Source organism: Cyprinodon tularosa, unplaced genomic scaffold, assembly GCF_016077235.1.
Source record: "Cyprinodon tularosa strain WSP-4 unplaced genomic scaffold, ASM1607723v1 ctg344, whole genome shotgun sequence".
Taxonomy (NCBI): Eukaryota; Metazoa; Chordata; class Actinopteri; order Cyprinodontiformes; family Cyprinodontidae; genus Cyprinodon; species Cyprinodon tularosa.
The window spans coordinates 607,729-630,936 of record NW_024039057.1 but is presented as its reverse complement, the minus strand read 5'-3'; the positions used below and the strand labels follow the sequence as shown (position 1 = coordinate 630,936).

The 23,208-nt window shown below is 39.4% G+C and overlaps 1 protein-coding gene across 1 annotated transcript in view; it reads left to right on the top strand.

The window, feature by feature from the left end:
• The window catches only part of zranb3 (zinc finger, RAN-binding domain containing 3), a 121,456-nt gene that overhangs the window by 73,628 nt on the left and 24,620 nt on the right, over nt 1-23,208 (top strand). The window contains exons 13-14 of the mRNA XM_038294760.1: nt 2,593-2,697; nt 7,032-7,174. Of these exons, the coding sequence (XP_038150688.1) occupies nt 2,593-2,697; nt 7,032-7,174 (248 nt within the window). The remainder of the gene's footprint in view (nt 1-2,592; nt 2,698-7,031; nt 7,175-23,208) is intronic.

The window sequence follows — 23,208 nt, the reverse complement described above, 5'->3', positions numbered from 1 at the left end:
AATTTTCAAATAATCCAATAGTTAATTTCCAATAGTAATTTCTCCTTTTTATCTCTGTCTACAGATTTTCTGTAGAGTTTAGGGATGAGAAAGCCATAGAAAAAAGAAAAAGATATTGTGTATAATGATGTATTTCTATAGATTTGTGTCATTTGCAGCCTAATTACCCATCTGTTATGCGTGTTTTTTTTTTTTTTTGTTTTTTTTTTTACAGAATTTAGGGCTGCAACTAATGATTATTTTGTAAAGCAGTTAATCAGTGTATTCTCATAATCAGTACGAAAAGTTATGCACCGTAATTCCGTACGTTTTAGACGTTTTTTTCGTGGTATTTCGTCGTATTTTTACGTCTTGCCTCGAGATAAGATATCCTTGCGCATGCGCATCTTACGTACCATTCAATAACATAGAATTTAACATACAATTAACCCTAACCCTAACCCTAAGATACAAAACAGCAAGCAACCTAGTTAGAGACATGAAGAAGTAATTATTGCACTGTTTCTCCCAGTTTTACGTCCGTCCACGGATCTGCTTTTTTCGTCTGTCTGGTTGCGCATGCGCACTGATCTGTTTTTTTTTTGAGGAAAAACGTCCAAAACGTAAGAAATACTGTGCATAACTTTTCGTACGATTTCATACGAACTGATAATGAGAATATGTTGAGTTAATCGGTAATTGTTTTTTCAATGAATTGATTAATTATTGGATAGCCAAAGATTCCTTAAAGAAGACTTTTTATTAAATTAAACCAGGTGAAACTCAAACTTTTCCACTTGAGGAGTTCTGGATGGACCATATTGACATTTTTTTTTATCTTAAATGCAAAATGTTTATATATATTTTTACAATCTTGGCATAATTTTAGAGTTTCTACACTACAATTAACGATAAATCAAATACTAAATTAGTTGACGGTAATTTCAATAATTTATTAGTTGTTTCAGCCCTATTAGAAATGTCTGGATATAACATTTAATGATGCTTAACACTCTAAACAAATTTGCATGGCCTTTGGAGGCAAAGCTGGCCCACCGCATTATGGTCCTCCACCGTACCCAACAGTGTATATAGTTGCTTTCTCACCTACTTAAAATGCTTAATCTAAATCTCATAGTTGAAGTCCCAAAATGTATATATGCATTGATTTTTGCATCCTTAATCATGATGCTGTTTATCTGTAGTTAAAGATGCTAAATGAGACTGGATTTATTTATTTTTTTTTTTTAGAGAAATTTATTAAATAGTTTACTGATTTTTTTTTTTTTGCATGTTATGATAGAAGTTTTTTTTCTCTCCGTCTATCTCTAATCCTGCTCCATGCTGTTACAGCACAACCAGCTGCACCGTTCCCCTGACTCTCCATGATATTTATTTTTTCATAATCCAAATAAACACGAGGGGCTCTGAGCTAGACCGCTGCAGCTCAGGAAAGACTTCCTAATGTTGATATACATCTCCAAATCCCTGTGTCGGCTGTTGGCAGGTATTAACCTTTAGACTATATCCTTTTTTTTCTTTCTTCTACGTCCCTCATTTCCAGGCCTCAAGTGGCTCTGGCTGCTGAAAGAATGTGGCATTTCACTGGTCAGCTTTTTTTTTTTTTCCCTCTTGTCAAATATGCCCAGTGTGTGGCACAGTGGCTATTGGTTGATTGGAGTTAATTCTGAGGGTAAGTGGCTTCCCAGGCTTCAAATTGACTGTAGTTAGAGCTAATGAAGCTGTAATAACTGGGAAAATGTTTTTTACTTTGGTTATTTTTTTCCATTGATTACACGGTTACGGCCAGACCACTGCAGAATGATTACCTATAATTGCAGAAAGGGACAATCTTAGTGGTATATGCATGTTTTTCTTCCTGTTCTCCATTATTGATGCTAATGCATGCAAAGTGTCACAGAAGAAGCACCATCTTCAAACGTGCATCATAAAAAAAAAAAGGAGAGAAAACAACTGAGATCGCTAACGAGCTGCTTGGTTACCACAGGAATTACCATGGAAACCAATAAAGAATAAAGTGTGGCCAGAGAAACTTGAATGTAATTGGATTCAAGTTTTGTGAGTTAGTAATTAGAAATCTGATTGCTTGCCTAAAGATACCCAAAGTTTTAGTGCAAACCGAGACAGGGTACGTAATGAAACTAATTAAATGTGAACTCTGCAAAACTGGATATTGGGTTTCTAATTACAGAGTGACAATTTGGGTTTTGCAAACAAAGGACCAAATAACTCTTGTTTTTTTGTTTGTTTCAGATTGCTTTCAGGTTTTCACCTTTTTTTTTTTTTACACGGACTGCTTCATAGTTCAGCATTATTAGACATATTTAGAAATAAATACGCTAGTTCTTCTGTTTTTGAAGTGAGGACCCAAAGATGCGTCAAAAAGGTTCATTTTGATGATCTAAAATGCTTAAAACAGCATCAAATAGTTCAGTATCGACTAAATTGATATATTTTAGGTACCAAAATAATAGGAGGGTTAAAAAAATAAAACAGTGTGTAGTAAATATTTGCTTTCTGTTCGCTGTTTTATCATGTTTAGGTCCAATATTAGAACCTACACCCACCAACGTCTGTCTCCTCTGTTTATAGGACGGAGTTCCATTGAACCTGAGCTTCATCCCTCTGGACATCAAGCTAACCAACTGGGACGACCTGCCCGAGGCCTTCAGCCGACACCAGGAAAATCGAATACAGGTCTGCCCTTCCCGCCAGGCACAGAGATTATGAGTGTTTTGTCTCCTTTCTTTGAGGTTCGTACAGTAGATGTGTGGCGGTGAATGTGGTTTGGCAAAGAGCATATCACGATATTAGGTTTAAAATCGATAATTGATACTTTTTATACCATGCAAAATAAAGACTAAAAAGCAGAATTTAGCCCAAAAAGCATTTATTTTTAAATTAAACCTTTGGCTTTACCCTTTTAGGTAATAATCACCAAATAAAAATGTAAAAAATTTGAAAAACAGTCAGCAAATAATTATTTTATCCATTTTATGGCTTAAATTTCCTGTACCTCTCGATGTTGGTCTGTTGCAAATTGCAGATGACGATGGCTTTAGGTTTTTGTACTCAGTGAGATCAGACTGGCTCTGGTGATAAAATAAGACTGTTTGTTGGCATGGTAACCAGACTTCGAATATCTAAAATGCTGCCACACTGGGTCCGATACCCTTCCTCTTTTGTCCATAATGTCCTCTCATGCTGGCAAACTCTATCCACTTTAGTTTTGAAACAGTGCAGCACAGTTGAGAAAGCACAGGGAGGCTCCGTCCCGGAAGCACTATCCGTACCATCAGCTCATTTGCATATTCGCAGATATACATCCAGGTATCAATAAATAATGTAATTATGGTACTAAAATTACTTATTTCTATCCTGGACTCGCTAAAGAATACTAATACGTATTTTTAAAAAATGTTTTATGACTTTTCTGAGACAATTTTGATGCTTTTCACATTTTCTCGGTTAAACTGCTTGTGTGACATCATCATCGGACATGCTCAGAGTCCGGCAAAATATGATTACACGATATTTATCTGCATTTTAGTTGTTTCTTTCTTTAGATTACGCATTATATACCATAAGGTTAACACAAAAGGAAAACATAAAACTCAAAATACTAGATTTATGTTTCAATATAAAGCCGAAAAAGTTAGCTCACAGAAGTAGCGTAGGATCCCATTTCCAGTACAGCAGGGATTTTAAGGCATTTTCTTTCTCAGAAAATACATTATTAATCTTTAAAACAGTATTGTTTAGTACGCTTACCGTTTTTGGGAGTGAAAAATGTAATTTAGTTTTTTTTACAAAAGAAAAATCGAGGGCGACCCGGATGTATATCTGGTTGTGCGCAAATGAGCTGATGGTACGCATCGTGCTTCCGGGACGGATCGGGTAATCAGCTAATGGCTGAGATGCTGTCCTCTTAAACTACATCCCCCAGAGTACCTTGCATGCTGCCACATTTCCTGTTATTTCTAGTTAAATTGCTTGCAGAGTTAAAGACCTTTTATTGAATAATTATGGAACAGATTTTTTTATTGTTAGCGATCACATCATATGCGATACATATCATTATCGTTTTGGTGGACCTCCATAATTTGTCATAGCTGTTGAAATGAATGGTTTTTAATCTTGTTTATATTTTTGGATTGAGCTCCAGATCCGATTTGGAAGTTAATTTAATCACAGGCTGCTTAAGGAATCCCCCAAATTTCAGAGATAATGTAGTGCATATGGCAATCTTTGGAGATCTCAGCTTAATTCCACTGACCAAATAAAGATGAGACACAAGACAGCCAAGGGGCTTATTGAACCTGCCTGATGACTGACTGAGAGACGTAGGACCTAAAAATACCTCCCATCAGAGAGTTAGGAGGCTGACAGTTGGTGGATTAGTTTTATCCATGCAGGGCATGAATACCATCCATCCATCAATCCATCCATCCACCCATCCATCCATCCCTCTATCCATCCATCCATCCCTCTATCCATCCCTCTATCCATCCATCCATCCATCCATCCCTCTATCCATCCATCCATCCATCCATCCCTCTATCCATCCCTCCATCCATCCATCCCTCTATCCATCCATCCATCCATCCATCCCTCTATCCATCCATCCATCCATCCATCCCTCTATCCATCCATCCATCCATCCCTCTATCCATCCATCCCTCTATCCATCCCTCCATCCATCCCTCTATCCATCCATCCATCCATCCCTATATCATCCCTCTATCCATCCATCGGACCATCCATCCCTCTATCCATCCATCCATCCCTCTATCCATCCATCCATCCATCCCTCTATCCATCCATCCATCCATCCATCCCTCTATCTATCCATCCATCCATCCCTCTATCCATCCATCCATCCCTCTATCCATCCATCCATCCATCCCTATATCATCCCTCTATCCATCCATCGGACCATCCATCTCTCTATCCATCCATCCATCCCTCTATTTATCCATCCATCCATCCCTCTATCTATCCATCCATCCCTATATCATCCCTCTATCTATCCATCGGACCATCCATCTCTCTATCCATCCATCCATCCCTCTATCTATCCATCCATTCATCCCTCTATCTATCCCTCTATCCATCCCTCTATCCATCCCTCTATCCATCCATCCATCCATCCCTCTATCCATCCATCCATCCCTCTATCCATCCATCCATCCCTATATCATCCCTCTATCCATCCATCCATCCATCCATCCATCCCTCTATCCATCCATCCATCCATCCCTATATCATCCCTCTATCTATCCATTGGACCATCCATCTCTCTATCCATCCATCCATCCCTCTATCCATCCATCCATCCCTCTATCCATCCATCCATCCATCCCTATATCATCCCTCTATCCATCCATCCATCCATCCCTCTATCCATCCATCCATCCATCCCTATATCATCCCTCTATCTATCCATTGGACCATCCATCTCTCTATCCATCCATCCATCCCTCTATCCATCCATCCATCCATCCATCCCTATATCATCCCTCTATCTATCCATCGAACCATCCATCTCTCTATCCATCCTTCCATCCATCTATCTATCTATCTATCTATCTATCTATCTATCTATCCATCCATTCATCTCTCTATCCATCCATCTTTCTGTCTGTGTTGCTCACAGATTTCCATATTTTGAGTCTATTCACAGAAATATTTGCAGGAAATTCATCAGAAGAACTAAAAGTCTGAGACCTCTGGAACTGAGTCTGGTAAAACTGAGACTCAGAGATAAAAAGTGTGCAGGAGACTTGAGAGGTATGCTAAGGAAGCAGGATGAAGTTTAGAAATGGGGAAAGGAGCCTCAGGCGGGCGTTGGTGTGAGGGTTCCTCATCGCAGAGGAGAACAGCAGAAGAGAAAGTACGGTTTTATGAGGGTTGTTAAAGGAGACGGATCATCGCCTCAAACGACCCCCGCACGTATTAAATCCTGAAACCTGCCGCAGCAGTATCAGAGTCGCTGACAGACAGCCCACCTGTCGCATTGTTTATGTTGCTCCGTAAAACCGAGGCGTGAGTTGCATCCATCCTCTGACCCATCATTTATGCCCTGTTACCCTCCGATTGTCCCTCGCAATCAATACCAGGCAAACAGTTTAATGTGGGCGGTGATGCGGCGTAGACAGCAGTGCTGTAAGAGTTCTGCTGCAGCCACTGTAATTTAGGGAAAAATAAAAACAAGCTGCAGATAAATTGTTCGAAAAACTGCATTTGAATGTCTAATATTTCAGTTGTACTCGGTAGGTGTAACTTAACCAAGACAAACCAGGGGACTTTTGCCTGAAAAGAAAAGAGAACAGGAATCTTTCTTATTGAAGCTATTTATCTTCCAAAGTCCCTCTCAAGCACGTATTGTGGGTATAAAATAAGGCGGAATGAGGTTTTCTTTAAAAAGCTCTTTTATAAAGAATACAAAATGCTTTTAAAATTCTCTTTAGGTATAGAAATGTCCACAAATATGACATAAATGATGTATAGTAGTGGTTTTAATAAGAGTTAAAGGCACACACTCCCTCTTCAGCTTTTGAACCGTCTACAAAAGCACCTTATACACTTATGACAACTAGAACCTGTCTAAAAAATACAATTTTCCTCCTCAGAAGTCATCTCTTTCTGACAGTGTGTATCATTCATGAAGATAAACGCTTCTCAAGTGTAATATATGTTGGTGAATTGCCCATTAAGCGTTGGTGACCGGGGGGCCTTTTGCTTAATCTTTGCTGGATTTTCTTTGAATTCTCGACTTGCTAAAGGTATACACATCTCTTTTTTGCTCTGATGAGTTTTGTTCAGCTGTCTGGAAAAGTGTCTCAGTTTGAATTGTTTGTTTTCAGCTCCAGGACTATTCTCAAAAATGAGAAAAATGTTTTGCTTTTAGAAACGGCGCCGACGTCTGAGGCATCAATTTGTGATAAAGATGAAGGCTCCAGCAGCTTCGAATTGAAACCGAGCGTAATGCGAGTTGTCTCGTCTCTCCCGTCCCCCTCCTCCCCCTCTAGGTGCTGAGATTTGTTCAGGATTGGAGCAGCCTGCCGGCCATGAAGCAGAAGCTGCTCCGACGCAGCGGCGTCCTCTTCCACAGTCCTACCCTGGGCCTGCAGCAGCTGGCTGCCAACCAGCGCCCTCATTCCAGCACCAAGAGGTCAGGTTCTGTTTCTGTCGCTAACTATATGGAAACATACAATTCCTTACATTTCACACCATTAAAATCACCAAAATTAATAGGGTATATTAAGAAGAATTACCAAAATCTTGCTAATAGAATTAATAAAATAACTTTTATCTTATACCCCAAATGCAGCAGTCATTGGAAGTCACATTATTTGTTTCTATCAAGGCCTTAGATGTTTGTATTAGAGAACAAGCAGCAGCAATGCGTCCTGATTGAAGTTTGCAATAAGTAGTGATCAACCCATAAAGGTTCTTTTTCTGCTTTATGTTCCTTAATAGACATGATTAACAATGAGACAATGATAACAAGTGGTACAGAAGTCTTAATTTAACCCAAAGGAAACATTTGTTGGCAAATTAACTAGATCTGATACCTGGATCTGATACCGGCTCCCTTATTGACTAATTAGCCGGTACTGATATCAGGGATGTGATATTAGATACCGCACTGCTAAACATGTAAATACAAGTAAGTCCTTTTTTTTCTGAGAATAAGTGACTTTTTTTCTTCAGTTGAGCAGGTAAGTGAGACACTTTGCCAATCAAGTAAGACAATTTACATTTATTAAAAAAAATAAAAAAAATTTACTCAAGTCAACTTATTTCAAGTGCATAATATCTATTTATCTAAATTTAAGGGTAAAAATACTGATTCCATTCCAAAACATCTTATTTTTCTACTCAAGTTAAGGGTAAATACATTTTCTAATCATCAATTAGCCTTCTGAGCCAATGAGCAAACACATTGTACCATTAGAACAATGGAGTGATAGTTGCTGGAAATGGGTCTCTATACAACTATGTTGATATTGCACCAAAAACCAGACATTTGCAGCTAGAATAGTCATTTACCACATTAGCAATGTATAGAGTGTATTTCTTTAAAGTTAAGACTACTTTAAGGTTATCTTCATTGAAAAGTACAGTGCCTTTCCTTCAAAAATAAGGACATTTCAATGTAACCCCAAACTTTTGAACGGTAGTGTATATACACTCACCGGCCACTTTATTAGGTACCCCATGCTAGTAACGGGTTGGACCCCCTTTTGCCTTCAGAACTGCCTCAATTCTTCGTGGCAGAGATTCAACAAGGTGCTGGAAGCATTCCTCAGGGAGTTTGGTCCATATTGACATGATGGATTCACACAGTTGCCGCAGATTTGTCGGCTGCACATCCATGATGCGAATCTCCCGTTCCACACATGGTCAGCAACAATACTCAGGTAGGCTGTGGCGTTGCAACGATGCTCAATTGGTACCAAGGGGCCCAAAGAGTGCCAAGAAAATATTCCCCACACCATGACACCACCACCACCAGCCTGAACCGTTGATACAAGGCAGGATGGATCCATGCTTTCATGTTGTAGACGCCAAATTCTGACCCTACCATCCGAATGTCGCAGCAGAAATCGAGACTCATCAGACCAGGCAACGTTTTTCCAATCTTCTATTGTCCAATTTCGATGAGCTTGTGCAAATTGTAGCCTCAGTTTCCTGTTCTTAGCTGAAAGGAGTGGCACCCGGTGTGGTCTTCTGCTGCTGTAGCCCATCTGCCTCAAAGTTCGACGTACTGTGCGTTCAGAGGTGCTCTTCTGCCCACCTTGGTTGTAACGGGTGGTTATTTGAGTCACTGTTGCCCTTCTATCAGCTCGAACCAGTCAGAGGTCAGTCTCCTCTGACGTCCTCTGACCTCTGGCATCAACAAGGCATTTCCGCCCACAGAACTGCCGCTCACTGGATGTTTTTTTCTTTTTCGGACCATTCTCTGTAAACCCTAGAGATGGTTGTGCGTGAAAATCCCAGTAGATCAGCAGTTTCTGAAATACTCAGACCAGCCCTTCTGGCACCAACAATCATGCCACATTCAAAGTCACTCAAATCACCTTTCTTCCCCATACTGATGCTCGGTTTGAACTGCAGGAGATTGTCTTGACCATGTCTACATGCCTGAATGCACTGAGTTGCCGCCATGTGATTGGCTGCTTAGAAATTAAGTGTTAACGAGCAGTTGGACAGGTGTACCTAATAAAGTGTCCGGTGAGTGTATATGAGTTTCTTGCCAGTGTCGAAAAAGTTCAGGCTCAGGATTTTTCTTGCTGTAATCCCTGATATCACATGTGTTAGTGGAACATTTGTAAGGAAGCTTGTAGAAAGCACAAATGAACAAGTTAAAGGTCAGCCTAAAAAAAACAAACACTTCTAATGAAGATATGCTAACATTATCTCTGCAAAAATGCATCCTCATGAAAGTAAGCAAAGGATTGGAATTTTAACAGTTTAATACATGAAAATATACTTTTTGATTGTGCAGGAAATAAAAAAGAAATCTTTGACATAAAAATAGTGACCTAAAGGGTTGTGCATCCTACTCACATCACAAGATTAGCAGCACTGTCAGCCTGCAGAATGTTGCTCTGTGAAGGAGCTCCTGTCGACAGGGCCTCTAATACTGACTGGACATGCTCTGAATGATGTGAGGTAACAAAGATAGCGCTCTAACAGGGAAAAATTAAAACAAACAAAGGTGAAACAATCCTACCTCTCTTCCTGTTGCTCTTCTCTGACCTAGCATAGAGCAGTGCTCTCAAACAGCCGGTGTTCTTTGAAATTTAGATGCATCTCTGCTTCAACACAGCTGACTCAAATTAGCTCATTAGCAGAAGTCTGTAGAGGTTAACTGTTTGATGTGCAGCATCAGCGCATTGTTTGCTGATTAGTGCATTGTTTCACACTCCTGAAGGTCCCCCAACTGGTGGATTATTTTGACTAAATTAGTCTTAAGACAAAATATGGATTCCTCCTGGTTTCCAGCGCCTCTTTTCTGATTATTATTTTCTCAGTGATTTATTAGCTGTGTGGACAAGAGCAACCCACACAAACACTTCTGAACTTAAAAGCTCTTCTGTTTCTCTTCTCTGTGGGTGACCAACATGAACACTTTGAATTTGCATTCGTAGGATGAAGCATGGTAGTGGCAGAATCATGCAGTGGGTAAAGCTGTTCATAAATGATGCTAGGGGTGCAAATCTGGAAGAAAATATGCAGAAATCTTTAAATAAAAGCATAAAGTTTTACAATGGCCTAATTAATGTCCAGGCTTTAATCAAGGTGAGCTCTATTAACCAATAGGTGACTTTTTAACCTAATTTTATATTAGATTTTGCAGTGGCAGCTTGGTAAACACTCTTTCTACTTTTTCTAATTAAGTCTTGCTCTTTTATTAAAAAAGGCATTGAAGTAATGAGAAATGAGAAAGACAAAAGACAAATTACACAAACAAGTTACATCTTCAAGCAACACTGCGCACAAGATCAATCCGATGGAGTCTTTATCACATCCCACTGGTTCAATTTCTCTCAAAATAAAAATGGCCCAACATGTCGATTGGTGAATCTGTCTTCCATCTTTCTAAACGGTTCATGTCAGCTAACTACGGGTCAGCTGTGCGAGCTCTGACAGATCCATGCACTGTAACAAGGGAAGTGGAAAAAAAAACAACCTCTCAGCCCCATAAACCGATCAGTAAGGCATGATTTAACAAGGCAACTCTTTGTTGGTAGACATTTTAATTCTGTGTAAACGGTGAGATGAATCAGTTCCCAACACGGTGTCAGAAACCACAAAGCGCGCGGTTAGATTTCACAGAGAAACAAGCCGATTTGTAAATAATAACTGCCCCAGGCGACGCGCAGCGCAAAGGCTGAATGGTATCTGCGTCCGTGTGTGTGGGTGTTTCAAAGGGTGTTAGCTGCTGCACGAATGGAGGATGGGATGAGTGTTGCGTGCATGTGGATGTGTGTTTTTTCCTCTTTTTTTTGACAAACAAGCATTGTGGCTGGCACGCTAATTACAGCTGGCTTGGGTAAAGGCAGGGATAGTTCGGCAATTACACAATGGACTTATGTTTGTGTGTGCGCTTAAGTAAAGGAGAGGATTTCTCAACTGGGGAACGCGTTTGGGTGCATGAACCTAATCAAGGTGTGAGTGGGAGGCAATTGGTCCAGCTTGATTTGATACCTGTTTGATTTATTCACTAATCAGAACCAATCAAGCTCCAGCTTCGGCTCAGCGGGACGATCGCAGCTCACTTACGCAGCGCTGAGACGCTCAGTTTTCAAATACTTCACACTTAATGCACTTTGAGCAGGGTTTCCAACACTCTGGGTGTTTTCATCAGCTGCCACTTGTGGTGATTTACAAAGATGTTGAGAGGTGAGAGGGTTTTAATGCAGTTTGCATTCTAGGTTATGTAAATGGGTGCTGCTTTCAGGGTTAGCACAACTCATCATGATACAGCACAGATCCAAAAGGTTCTGGCATAATTCTGGGCTTAAGAGACGCAGCTTTTAGGCAGAGTCCGTACATTTTAACTAGGATGGCATATTTTGACCTTCCCAGAGATTTAACATTAAAGGTATAGTGGAGGATTTTCTCGAATTTTTGAAAAAAAATAAAACATGCAAACGAACAACCCTGTACACACATCAATTTCAAACAGATGGTATCGGTCTGGGCCAATACTGCACAGCCAGGTATCGGTATTGGGGCAAAAAAAAAAATGGCATCGGTGCAACACCAGTAAAAACCAAGCATCATAATGGAAAAGAAAGTTGATCTAGGTGACTTTGAATGTGACATGGTTCTTGGTGTCAGAAAGGCAGAAACTGCTGATCCACTTGGATTTTCACACACAACCATCTCTAGGGTTTACAGAGAATGGTCTGAGAAAATATCCACTGAGCCTCTGTTCTGTAGACGCAAATGCCTTGTTGATCCCAGAGGTCAGAGGAGAATGGCCAGGTTGGTTCAATCTGAAAGAAAAGCAACTGTAGCTCAAATAACTTCTCTGAAGGCGAATGGTCAGCACCTTTTTAGTCCATGTTGGTTTGAAACCCTCTTCACCTCATAGGAATCCAGTTTCCAGCTCATTGTAGGCTTCAATGGAGTAGTCATTCACGATGCTTATAAAAGAAAACCCCACAAAAATCATACATTCATGTGAAAATAAGAGGATCTAAACCTGCCGTTCATCCTAAAAGTGTTTACTTTGTCCTTTTTAAGCTTGCAAAGAATTTTTGCACCAAGTACAATCAGCAGACTAATGCATTATTGTATGCCATCCCCATTTGTTAACTTGTGAGCTCCGGGAGCTTTAGCCCAGCTTCAGTGAACACCAATATTTGTCTTGTTTTCTTGCCGTAACTCATCACTTATCCTTCTTGGCATCTGATATTTGTCGTGCAATCTGAGACCGTTCCTTTCTTTTAATAACCTCTCCTCAGGACTTTCTTGGCTCCAGTGCTTCCTTGTTTACGGATTGCACACATGAGCAATTTCGTACCATACGTCCGATGGGCTTGTTTTTGGCAAATGAAGGAAATAGATTTTTTACTAACAAAAGGAAGATGATGTTTACATACTAACCTGATTCAACCAAATCTAAAATACTCCGGAAAGACAAGTCGAACGCTGGACAATAATTTAACTACCCTGGACTTTTCCTTCGATGTGAGAGCACACTTATGTCCTGACTATTATTGAAAAACCAATAAAGATAACGTTGGAAAAAAAAAAGGGTGATTTTAAGCAGAAATTTCAGGCTAAGCTAATTTTTATGCTTTGAGTTTTCAGCTCAGCCTAATTTTTCCTGCATTTTTCCATCTATTAATGTTTTATAACAGCCATATATTTGGTCTGTAAAATCACAGGGAAGATTGCTTCCCTGATAGATGCCCATAACCATCAACACTGCAAGAAATAAAGGCTGGAAATATGTTATTCTGTGTAATGAATATTTATGATCTGATAGTCTTACATTCACATAAATACTTTTTTGTGATGAACTTATTGCCTCCAATCTACTGGGTAGAGCTGCAACTACTGATTATTTAGCAAATCGATTTATTTTTTTGATTATTTTTTTTATTAATAATCGTATCGCTGAAGGTTCCTTAAAGAAGATTTTTCGCAAAATTAAACCGCGAAATTGAAACTTTTCCACGTGAGGAGTTCTGCAAGATGTTTACATATATTTTTATAATTTTGGTATAATTACTGCTCTATGGGTCGCTCTGTCAGCTAAAGGCATGTTTTAGAGTCTCCATATGCCATTTAAACGATTAATCGATTACTAAATTAGTTGATGTTTATTTCAATAATCTATTAATCATGATTAAGTGTTTAGCTGTATTAACAGGACTCTTTTCCTCAATAGGAGCAAACATTTGGATCTCAGTAGTTTGATGTCGACCAACTTGTATGACTCTATACCACCCAACTGGCGTAAATGTTTAGGTGTGAGACGACAACTAAAGGTAATCCAGATTTTTTTTTTCAGTTAGGAATCTTGACCCAAACAGCGCACAGTTAAAAGGTGCTCAAAGAACCTTCTGGATGTTTCTCTTTAACCCTTTAAAGCCCGGACCATGAAATAATTGACAGAAAATTCATTTTTTTTATTTAGAGTTGTCATTGAACTCTGAAAAATGAAAGGAAAAGAATATATATATATATATATATATATATATATATATATATATATATATATATATATATATATATATATATATATATATGTAAAATTAAATCCTTTATTTGCATCAATTTTGATACATTAGGCATTTCTGTAGAATATTATATATGTTTTCTGTTCACTACATGTGTCTGGTTGTGTAAGTCAGGGTTTTTAAGATAAGCAAGATCAAACTGATGATGCAAAGATCTCAAAAGCTGATCTATCGAATATGATACAATTGGTTTTAAAGGGTTAAATGCTATCCGTCGTTCTTCTTTGATTTTAACCCACTGGCTGCTTATTGATAACCTGACTCCGCTAGATGGATTTGCTCTGCATATCCATCTGGAACCCTTCCGTTGAAGTAATTTTGGGAAGGGGCGAAAATACTGGTTAGCTGATTGGCCTATGTTGGTGATAGACGGGCCAAATAAACCAATCAGATCAACAAAGCATATGACGTACTAACAGAGCGACGACGAAGAGGAGCCAATTGATAGATCAAACTCTTGCCGAAACCAGTCGGGAGAAGAGCAAAAACATCTTTTCCTCTGAGAAAAGCCTCCAGAGCAGTGTTTTGCTCTTCTTTCAGTGAAGAAATACTCTGTAATTCCGATAAAACTTGCTCGATAGCAACGCTAACGCTAGTTTCATCGGCTGAAGCCGCCATGTTCTTTAGACTGAACTGTCGCGCTTTTCGTTGCGTCACACCTCAACCCGCCTCAAAGCCAACGCTGATTAGACGTTCGTTTGGTGAACGGCTCCAAATCTTCTTCAACGGAGAGTCTCCAGACTGATCTGCGAGTGAAACCTTGAAAGCTCGCGAGATCAGGATGGTCTCACGAGGCCATTTACATACAGCCAGGGAGAGCTGTTTGCATGGAAATTGGTGCCTCGGCCCTTTTAAAACCGTTGTAGCTGTATTTCTTTCAACCAAGTGACCTGTTTTGGGGTTTTTTGTTGTTGTTTTTTTTGTTCTGTGGGTCAGACTTTATCTTTATCAGTCATATCCATAGTATTTTAAACAGACCAGAAGTCAAATGGCAACTAGAGTTATGCCAGAAGTAGAATGGTCTGGGGAAAAAAAGGATTCTGACATCCTTTGGAGCTATTGAGGCATCATTAAGGCACACCCTAATACCAAAAATCAAATGCACAGATTATACCTAGTGGTTTATATAGTTTTACTGTTTGTAGAGGGGAAAAGATTCACAATAAAGTTGAAATTATTAAGTCAGTTTGAATGTTAAATTTCATTGATGTTTCTTCCAGAACATCATGCTTTGTGAAGCTTTAGATACACTAATACACACATTTTTGGAAACGTTAGCATTTTCAAATCAAATTAAGCCATTGAAACTTTAGTTTCTGATCCCATTTACTACAGGTTTGTTTCATGATTGCGATTGCTGTCGCTAAAGTAATACTAACAAGATTATCTAGACTATCAGTAACCACTGATGGGTCTAAGATATCTCATTTTTGGTGTCTGGGATGATTCATACTCACTGGATCACTCATTTCTGATTTCATAGCTTCATGTTTTCTTCTTCTCTAATAAAATGCCCACATCTCCCCGACTCCACGCCCCCAGCTGGAAACACTAGCTTCCCACCGTACAATGAAATCTCAAGCTGAAACTGACTCTTTGGTTTATTATCAGTAAATTTCAACCTCTCCTCCAGAGCAACTAAACACATTTTCACATGATGGATTACCCTTTATATAAGGAGGAAACTTTCTCTTTTTTTATATATATATTCTATTGCTACCGTGTGAATAGCTCCATTATATGTGTTATTGTTGGGCATTTATATCAACAATTTTCTGTGGCTGAACCTATTGGTGACAGGGAAAAAAGAAATTGTCAGCTCAGTTTTTTAACTCCGTATTGTGGGGAGCTAATGGTGCAAAAATATATTGCTGCATTTTAAGACGTGAAGGAGTTTAGTGCAAGTTTTTGCACACGTTTGCCCCCTCGTTGAGACGACTACAGTGCTGTCAACATTCATGTAGGAGGAGGGAAAATGCAGCCACTTTGTTTTTTTGTTTAGAGGTGTAATGTCTTATGTGGTAAAACGGTTATAAATATGAAAGTTGTTTTGAACAAAGCATCTTACCTGTTTAGCAAAAACATGGACATTCCAGGGTAGGTCTGTATAAGTCCCGCCCACCGCCTCTGGTAGGAGTACCGGTCAGAAAATAATAATCCAAATTATTATATGAAGGTTTTATTTCAATTTTTTGTGTATATGTAATTGAATAGTTTAGTTCCTATTATAGAAGTGATGTAAATATAGGTAAAAAAGAGAAAGAAGTGCAGTACCTCGTGGTATTTAATGCTTCTTAATTTAACCATATAAAAATAGCAGTACAAGTAATATTGAATGATCAGTTTTATAAGTTGCAATGAATAATTATTCTAAAAATAGCCTTTTTTTCCTGTTTGTAGTAATTTAATGGTATGTTTAGGAGGTAATTTAAATATTTATGTGTAAATTGAACTCCAACATTTTTGGGTCAGTCTTTCTTCAGTCTAATGCTATTAATACAGGCGGTTAGAGTCTGCATAGGTCTTTCCAGAAAACTAGAATCCCTCTCTTCACTCGGCTAGAAACATGAATCGCTGGTTTTCAAACCTGAATGATTAATTTTTGGTTGCAGTCGGGTCACCTCTCTGGTGTTTTAATATTAAGGGTAATTGGTGTGCGCATGTCCAGTGTGAGTTAGAAGCTCTTTATTTCTTTCACGTTCACCAAACCTACTGAGAATATCTCCTGTGTGCCACTAGAAATACAGCTGCAGAGTGTGCTTACTCTGGAAGCAGCAATCAATCAGGCGGCTTCAGCTGGGCCACGTCAAACCAGGAGCTTATTAGTCTGATTCCACACAGCTGAGCCGGGGCCGAACCACGGGCCGGCTTGGACGTAGCCCGATGGCCGCCTGCAGCTCCGAAGGTACGCTGTCAGCTTCCCAGCGCCACCCTGACCCTGCAGCTGTGCAGCAGCCGGCCATCGGTGGAACAGCGTCTCCAAATGATCTGATTCGGATCTGGTTGACTGCTGGGTTCTGTCAGGGCTGCTGCGTCCTTTAATCGTCTCTGTGTGGCATGTTTGCATTGCTGTAGCTGGCGCATTATAAGATATTTTTAAAAATATTTAAACATTTCCTTTGATCAGCTCAGATTGAAACTGGCCTAACCTATACGTGTTTTTCTTGGGATCCATGTAACTATAGGTACATTACAAAGAATTGCAATAATGCCAGTCATCTCAGAAAATAAAGCTCATCTATTGAATCATTACTTGTCATTTTGAAGATTCTTCTTTTTTTTGTTTTTATGGGGGTTTGCAAACAACTATTTGGTGCATTACTGCCTCCAACCAGTAAGGAGTGTGGATCAGGACAGACACGCTAAAAAAAAAGTATTCTTCTCACTAATCCTGTTTCCAATAAATAACGAAACATAATCTTATAGACTTTATCATAAGTATTTTTCCTTAAAATATTTATAAGATTAAACTGCTCTTTTTCCTGGTCAAGACTCCTTCTCGAAATTTTGAAGATTACAGTTTGCAGACCATAAAAAAAAACAAATTCCTGTTTTTGAAAAAGTACTCATTGGAAACCCATGGTGTCTTAATCTACTTACCGTATTTCCGCGACTATAAGGCGCATATAAACGTCTTTTTTTCCCCCTCAAAATGTACGGCGCACCCTATGTGTGTTGTTACTGCGGACGTTGTAGAGACTAGCATGAGAATGTTAAAGGGGGAAGTGTGGGCGTGGACAGAAACTGTCGCCTATGGTGATTTTTAAGGGAAAGACTTTGCCTAAAGAGACTTTTCCAGCTGGAGTCGTTATTAAGGCAAATGAAAAGGGCTGGATGGATGAGGAGATGATGAAAGAGTGGCTGAGGAAGGTGTATGTAAGGAGACCAGGTGTTTTTTTTCCACGCATCACCATCGCTGTTAAAGGAATAGTACACCCAAAACATGATTAGTCTTCATTTTCTACTCACCCCCATGCTGAACAACACTCTGGAGTACTTTTTTGATATCTCAAATGCATCTGGAGATCTGGGAGGCTTCTTGCTGTCTGCTGACATTCAAATAATGGAGGTCTATGGTGCCCGAGGCAGAAAGGTCCATAAAAGTCCACAAAAAACGTGTCAATATTCCTCCATACTGCTCGTCCAATGTATTCCAAGTGTCCTGAGTGGGTAGCATCCAGAATTTACTCGAAACGAAGTCATTTAGAATGTTTTTAGAGCATAAACAGTAGTGTATAGGATTTCCTGAAAGCGCGTTCACAAAGCTACGGAAGCCGGCAGACCAAACCAGCGCATTCAGCTCGGCAAAGAACTCATGCTCTTCCTCAACACTGAAGTCCTCAGACATTTTTCCTTTGTTGTTTCTTTCTTTGCACAGGTAAACAGCACATTTCTTCTTCTACGCTTGCATTATCGGCAGAGCAGACGCTGAATGCGCACTTTCATCTGGTTTGGTCTGCCGCGGTTTCCGTAGCGTCCTGAACGCGCATGTGCGCGCTTTCAGGAAATCCTATACACTACTGTTTATGCTCTAAAAACATTCTAAATGACTTCGTTTCGAGTAAATTCTGGATGCTACCCACTCAGGACACTTGGAATACATTGGACGAGCAGTATGGACGAATATTGACACGTTTTTTGTGGACTTTTATGGACCTTTCTGTCTCGGGCACCATAGACCTCCATTATTTGAATGTCAGCAGACAGCAAGAAGCCTCCCAGATCTCCAGATGCATTTGAGATATCAAAAAAGTACTCCAGAGTGTTGTTCAGCATGGGGGTGAGTAGAAAATGAAGGCTAATCATGTTTTGGGTGTACTATTCCTTTAATCTGTGACTCCATGCGTGCCCATCTCACAGCCGACGTGAAAAACATGGTGAAACAAATGAACGCTGTGCTCGCTGTTATCCCGGGGGGTCTGACAAAGGAACTTAATCCGCTCGACATCGGTGTGAAGCGGCCGTTCAAAGTAAGGCTGCGAGCGGCGTGGGAGCGATGGATGACTGACGGAGACCACAGTTTCACGATAAGTGGAAGGCAGCGCCGGGCAAGTTACGCCACCGTTTGCGTATGGATTGTAGATGCTTGGACTAACGTGTCTGCTGTCTGCTGTTCGAGCTTTCGCAAAAGCCGGCATTATTTCCGAGGAGCCGCACGGCACGGAAAGTGACTCTGACAGCGAAGAAGGGGAAATTGGCATGTCTGATTTAGCGCAGCTGTTTAATTCAGAAACAGAGGATGATGACTTTGATGGGTTTGACTAATACTTTGCAATAAATACATGAATAAAGCACAATCATACTCAGTTTTGCTCCCGCTGTATTTTTAAATACGCAGTAGAGGTATTTAAACGTAGTAGAGGGTATGTACCGGTAAATAAAACCCGTGCCCTATAATCCGGTGCGCCTTATATGTGTGTTAAATACAGTGATGGCACACATAACTGAGACTGCGCCTTTTAGTACGGTGCGCCTTATGGTCGTGAAAATACGGTAATAGAAAACACCTTTAGAGGTTTCCTAAGCCTCTTAGTGCTCTTTCACTCTGGTACTGAGAGGTCCAGAAGATGCATAGTCATCAATATTTTTCAGAAGGGAGGATCCCACTAAGTGGAGGGGAGAAGTTTTTCTAGGATGGTTATCATCAGCAGCAGGAAGAAGCCTTCTCGTATCATTTTCTTTTTTCACGGCGCATCGATGCATGAAAACATGCAAGAGGAGGCCCAAGGGCGTAGTTTTGATTTGAACTTTGGTAGGGACACTATTGGTCGGGTGTCATTGGTGCTATGCAATATGCCCTTTTTTATGCTCGATGTGAGCATCCGTACTGATAAGACGAATTCATTGTTAAAAGAGAAAAACATCATTTTGCTACATTAATAAAAATGTATAAGCACTACACTCATTAGATGCTGTTTATCAATGTTTGAAGCATCACCGGCTCTGATCAATGTGGAATTAGGACTGTTTTCCACTTTGAAAACGGTTTCATTTGAACGACTAAGAGAGAAGGTAAATACAGTATTTTCTTCTGAAGATATAGAATTATGCAGAGGTAAACCCCACTCTTATATTTTACCTACTATGCTCTCTCTGTATCAAGCAAAATAATACATTCATTAAAATAATAACTTCACTATAAAAGCTGAACATCTGGGCTGTAGTTACTCTGTGTAGCCCATTTTATGTATTTCATCTGGGGCTGAAAAAATTAATTATATTAATTGATTATTTCAATAATCGTCAACTAATTTAGTAAGTGATTCATCATTAACTGGAGAATGGAGACTATAAAACATAATATAAATGTAAAATGTCCCTTTCCCCTACAGAGCAACCCACTTAGATCAGTAGTTATACCAAAATTGTAAAAATACAATTTTGTAATTTAAGATTATCCAAAATAAACAGCCATATTCAAGCATTTTTACCAGACATTAATGTTTGTACTAATTTACTTATAGACTGTGTGGAAATCTATGTAAGATAAAATCAATGTTGATATTCTTCCTCTGTTTGTTCTTGTCTTTATCCTATTTCTAGAAGTATAAATAGTCAATTAAATTACTATTATTATGTGGAACCCTAATTATGCTTTTTAAACGAAAAACAGCAGATGTTTAGGCCCCATTTCTTGTTGTTGTACTCTATAAGAGAAATAACACCTGCTAATATTTATACCTGAACTTCCTCAAAGAGTCATAAAAAATGAAAACAGTAATAGCAACTAAATATTGGTAAAAAGGAAACCCTCACATTTTCTTTCTTAATTGGCTGTGGCTAAGAATCAGAAATGTTGATGGCTTAGAGCCTTTATTTGCCCATTTTGTGTCTTCAGAACTCCTGGCTGACTCAGAATATTTCGCTTTATAAAAGAAAAAAATATGTTTTTGTTTTTTAGTGTACATGATATTCATTTTTTTTAATTGGGACTAGTTTTGCAGCCTAATATTTATTGTAGTAACAGCAGCATTCTAGTGTGAATAAATTTTCAATTTTGTGCTCCAAGCACACCAGGACTAGAAAACAGCCAATCAGAGAGAGAGAAGGCGGAACTTAAGGCAGAACAACCAATGAGAGTGGAGTTAAACAGCGCAGCAGTTCCATGCGCTGCTACATGAAAGGGACAGGAGAGACCAGGCAGAGGAGCTGCGAGAGGAAAAGAAGCCACTGCTGCAACAACTACTGCTGTAAATTATAAACATGTTGCTCACATCCAATTATTGGTAGGGACAATTAGGTCGGTTCAAAATTTTGGTAGGGACATGTCCCTATGGTCCCTATGCAAACCTACGCCCATGAGGAGGCCTATCAACATGTTTAGGGCATAGAAATGGACATACTTTTAAGAAGCCTGACATTTGTGCTCAAAACACCCTTTTTTGATTGTTCTAATTTGATATTTTCTGAGACACTAATAAGCAATAATCATCAAAACTGCAATGAATAGAAGCCTTATAAAATCATCTTTTTTACTTTTTGAAGTGACTGATCATAAAATATGTGCTTTTACACTGTATTCTATATATTTCTTTATACATAAAGGTATATTTTGTTTCCAATAGTTGGTGGGTGGAAGCAACGCCTAATTATTCTTGCGTTTAGTGGCTATAAATAATTTAAATAACCTAAAGCAGCACATTTTTTGGGCTGATTTAAAGTCTGACAGTGGAAAAAAAATGTTTAGAAATACCTTATATGCTGTATGAAAATTCATAACCTCATTATGTTATAGCAGAAACAAAGCAGTTGCATGGGCTGTTATTGGAAGGTACCAAATTAGTGAGCGTTCTCTGTTCTCCCTGGTATGAATCATAACAGGAAATATAATTCATCAGAAAAGGAGCAGAAGTCAACACTGTATACACAATTACTGTCCAGGCTCCTGGCTGCATTAAAAAATGCAAATATGCTCACGCATCCATGCTCTCCCAGCAGCACAGTCGGACTCCAGTTTAGTAGAAGGTATCTCGTTTCATCCCGCCTCTGTGCTGGGACCGTTTGAAGCAAAGGAAGCTCTTGTGTTTGATGAAGGCTTGCCTTTTTCCTCATCTCCCTACAGCTTCCAGAGAAAACTTCTCCACTTTGATGTGTCTCTCCTCCACTTTCTGCCTCCTGCCATCCATCTTTTTCCCTCTTTTCTACTTTCCTTCCATATCTCACCCAAAGAAGCGTTCTGGCCAGATGGAGTTGCTGTAAATGCATATAAATGTTACTGCCAAGCCTGCAGGGCCAAGCAGGGAAAGAAGGAAAAAAAATAGCAAAAAGCAGAGTTGCACCACCTTCCAATTAACATGAAAAAGCAAGTAACTCATTCAGTCTCAGTATATTTATCTTAACTGTGCAGAAAATCTGTTTTCACATTAAATCATTATTAAATTAATATTTCTCTGGGTTTTATAGGAGGCGTTCTGTTCATTGATTTTTGTTTCAGCCGTGGCAGGGACACTGCGAGTCTGGCTGCTGTAAAGTTTAATCAAAGCAAATCCAAGAATTGACACAAGTGTCAGAACAAATGCTTGGAAGATACATTAATTATTGATCCGCGCTGCAATTAGTGAACATCTTCATCACCAGAGTTGATTGTCTGTAAAATGGTCGCATCACCCAGTAGGTGCCTCTTGGCCTCATCTTTTTAATCCATATTTTTTTTTTTTGCCTTTTTCCTTTCGCTGCCTTGTTATCTCTGCTGGGTGAACTTTGCTGAGATGAATCCATTTTCTCTGCTTGATACAACATAGCTGAGGCTCTCTGCACTTGGCTCACTGCACTTAAAAGACGAGTGACTTTTGTGCTTTCGACTATATTTTATGCTGCATGTTTTCATTGGACAAGTAGGTTATATAGGAATAAAGGAGGAAAATTATTTAAGTTTAAAAAATGTCACTGAATAAAAGACAAAAATTTTTATGCATTTATTACATCGGTAGAATTAATAACATTCAAATTTGATGAATTAATATAATACATGGACATGAATGCAGTGATTATTAAGTAGAGACAAAGCCTTAAGCCGGGGATGCAGATTTTTCCTACATAGCAGCTTCAACATAGCCTCGCGAGGCCATCCTGATCTCGCGAGCTTTCAAGATTCCACTTGCTAATCAGTCTGGAGACTCTCCGTTGAAGAAAATTTGGAGCCGTTCACCAAACAAACGTCCAATCAGCGTTGGCTTTGAGGCGGGTTGAGGTGTGACGCAACGAGAAGCGCGACAGTTCAGTCTAAAGAACATGGCGGCTTCAGCCGATGAAACTAGCGTTAGCGTGGCTATCGAGCAAGTTTTATCGGAATTACAGAGTATTTCTTCACTGAAAGAAGAGCAAAACACTGCTCTGGAGGCTTTTCTCAGAGGAAAAGATGTTTTTGCTCTTCTCCCGACTGGTTTCGGCAAGAGTTTGATCTATCAATTGGCTCCTCTTCGTCGTCGCTCTGTTACGT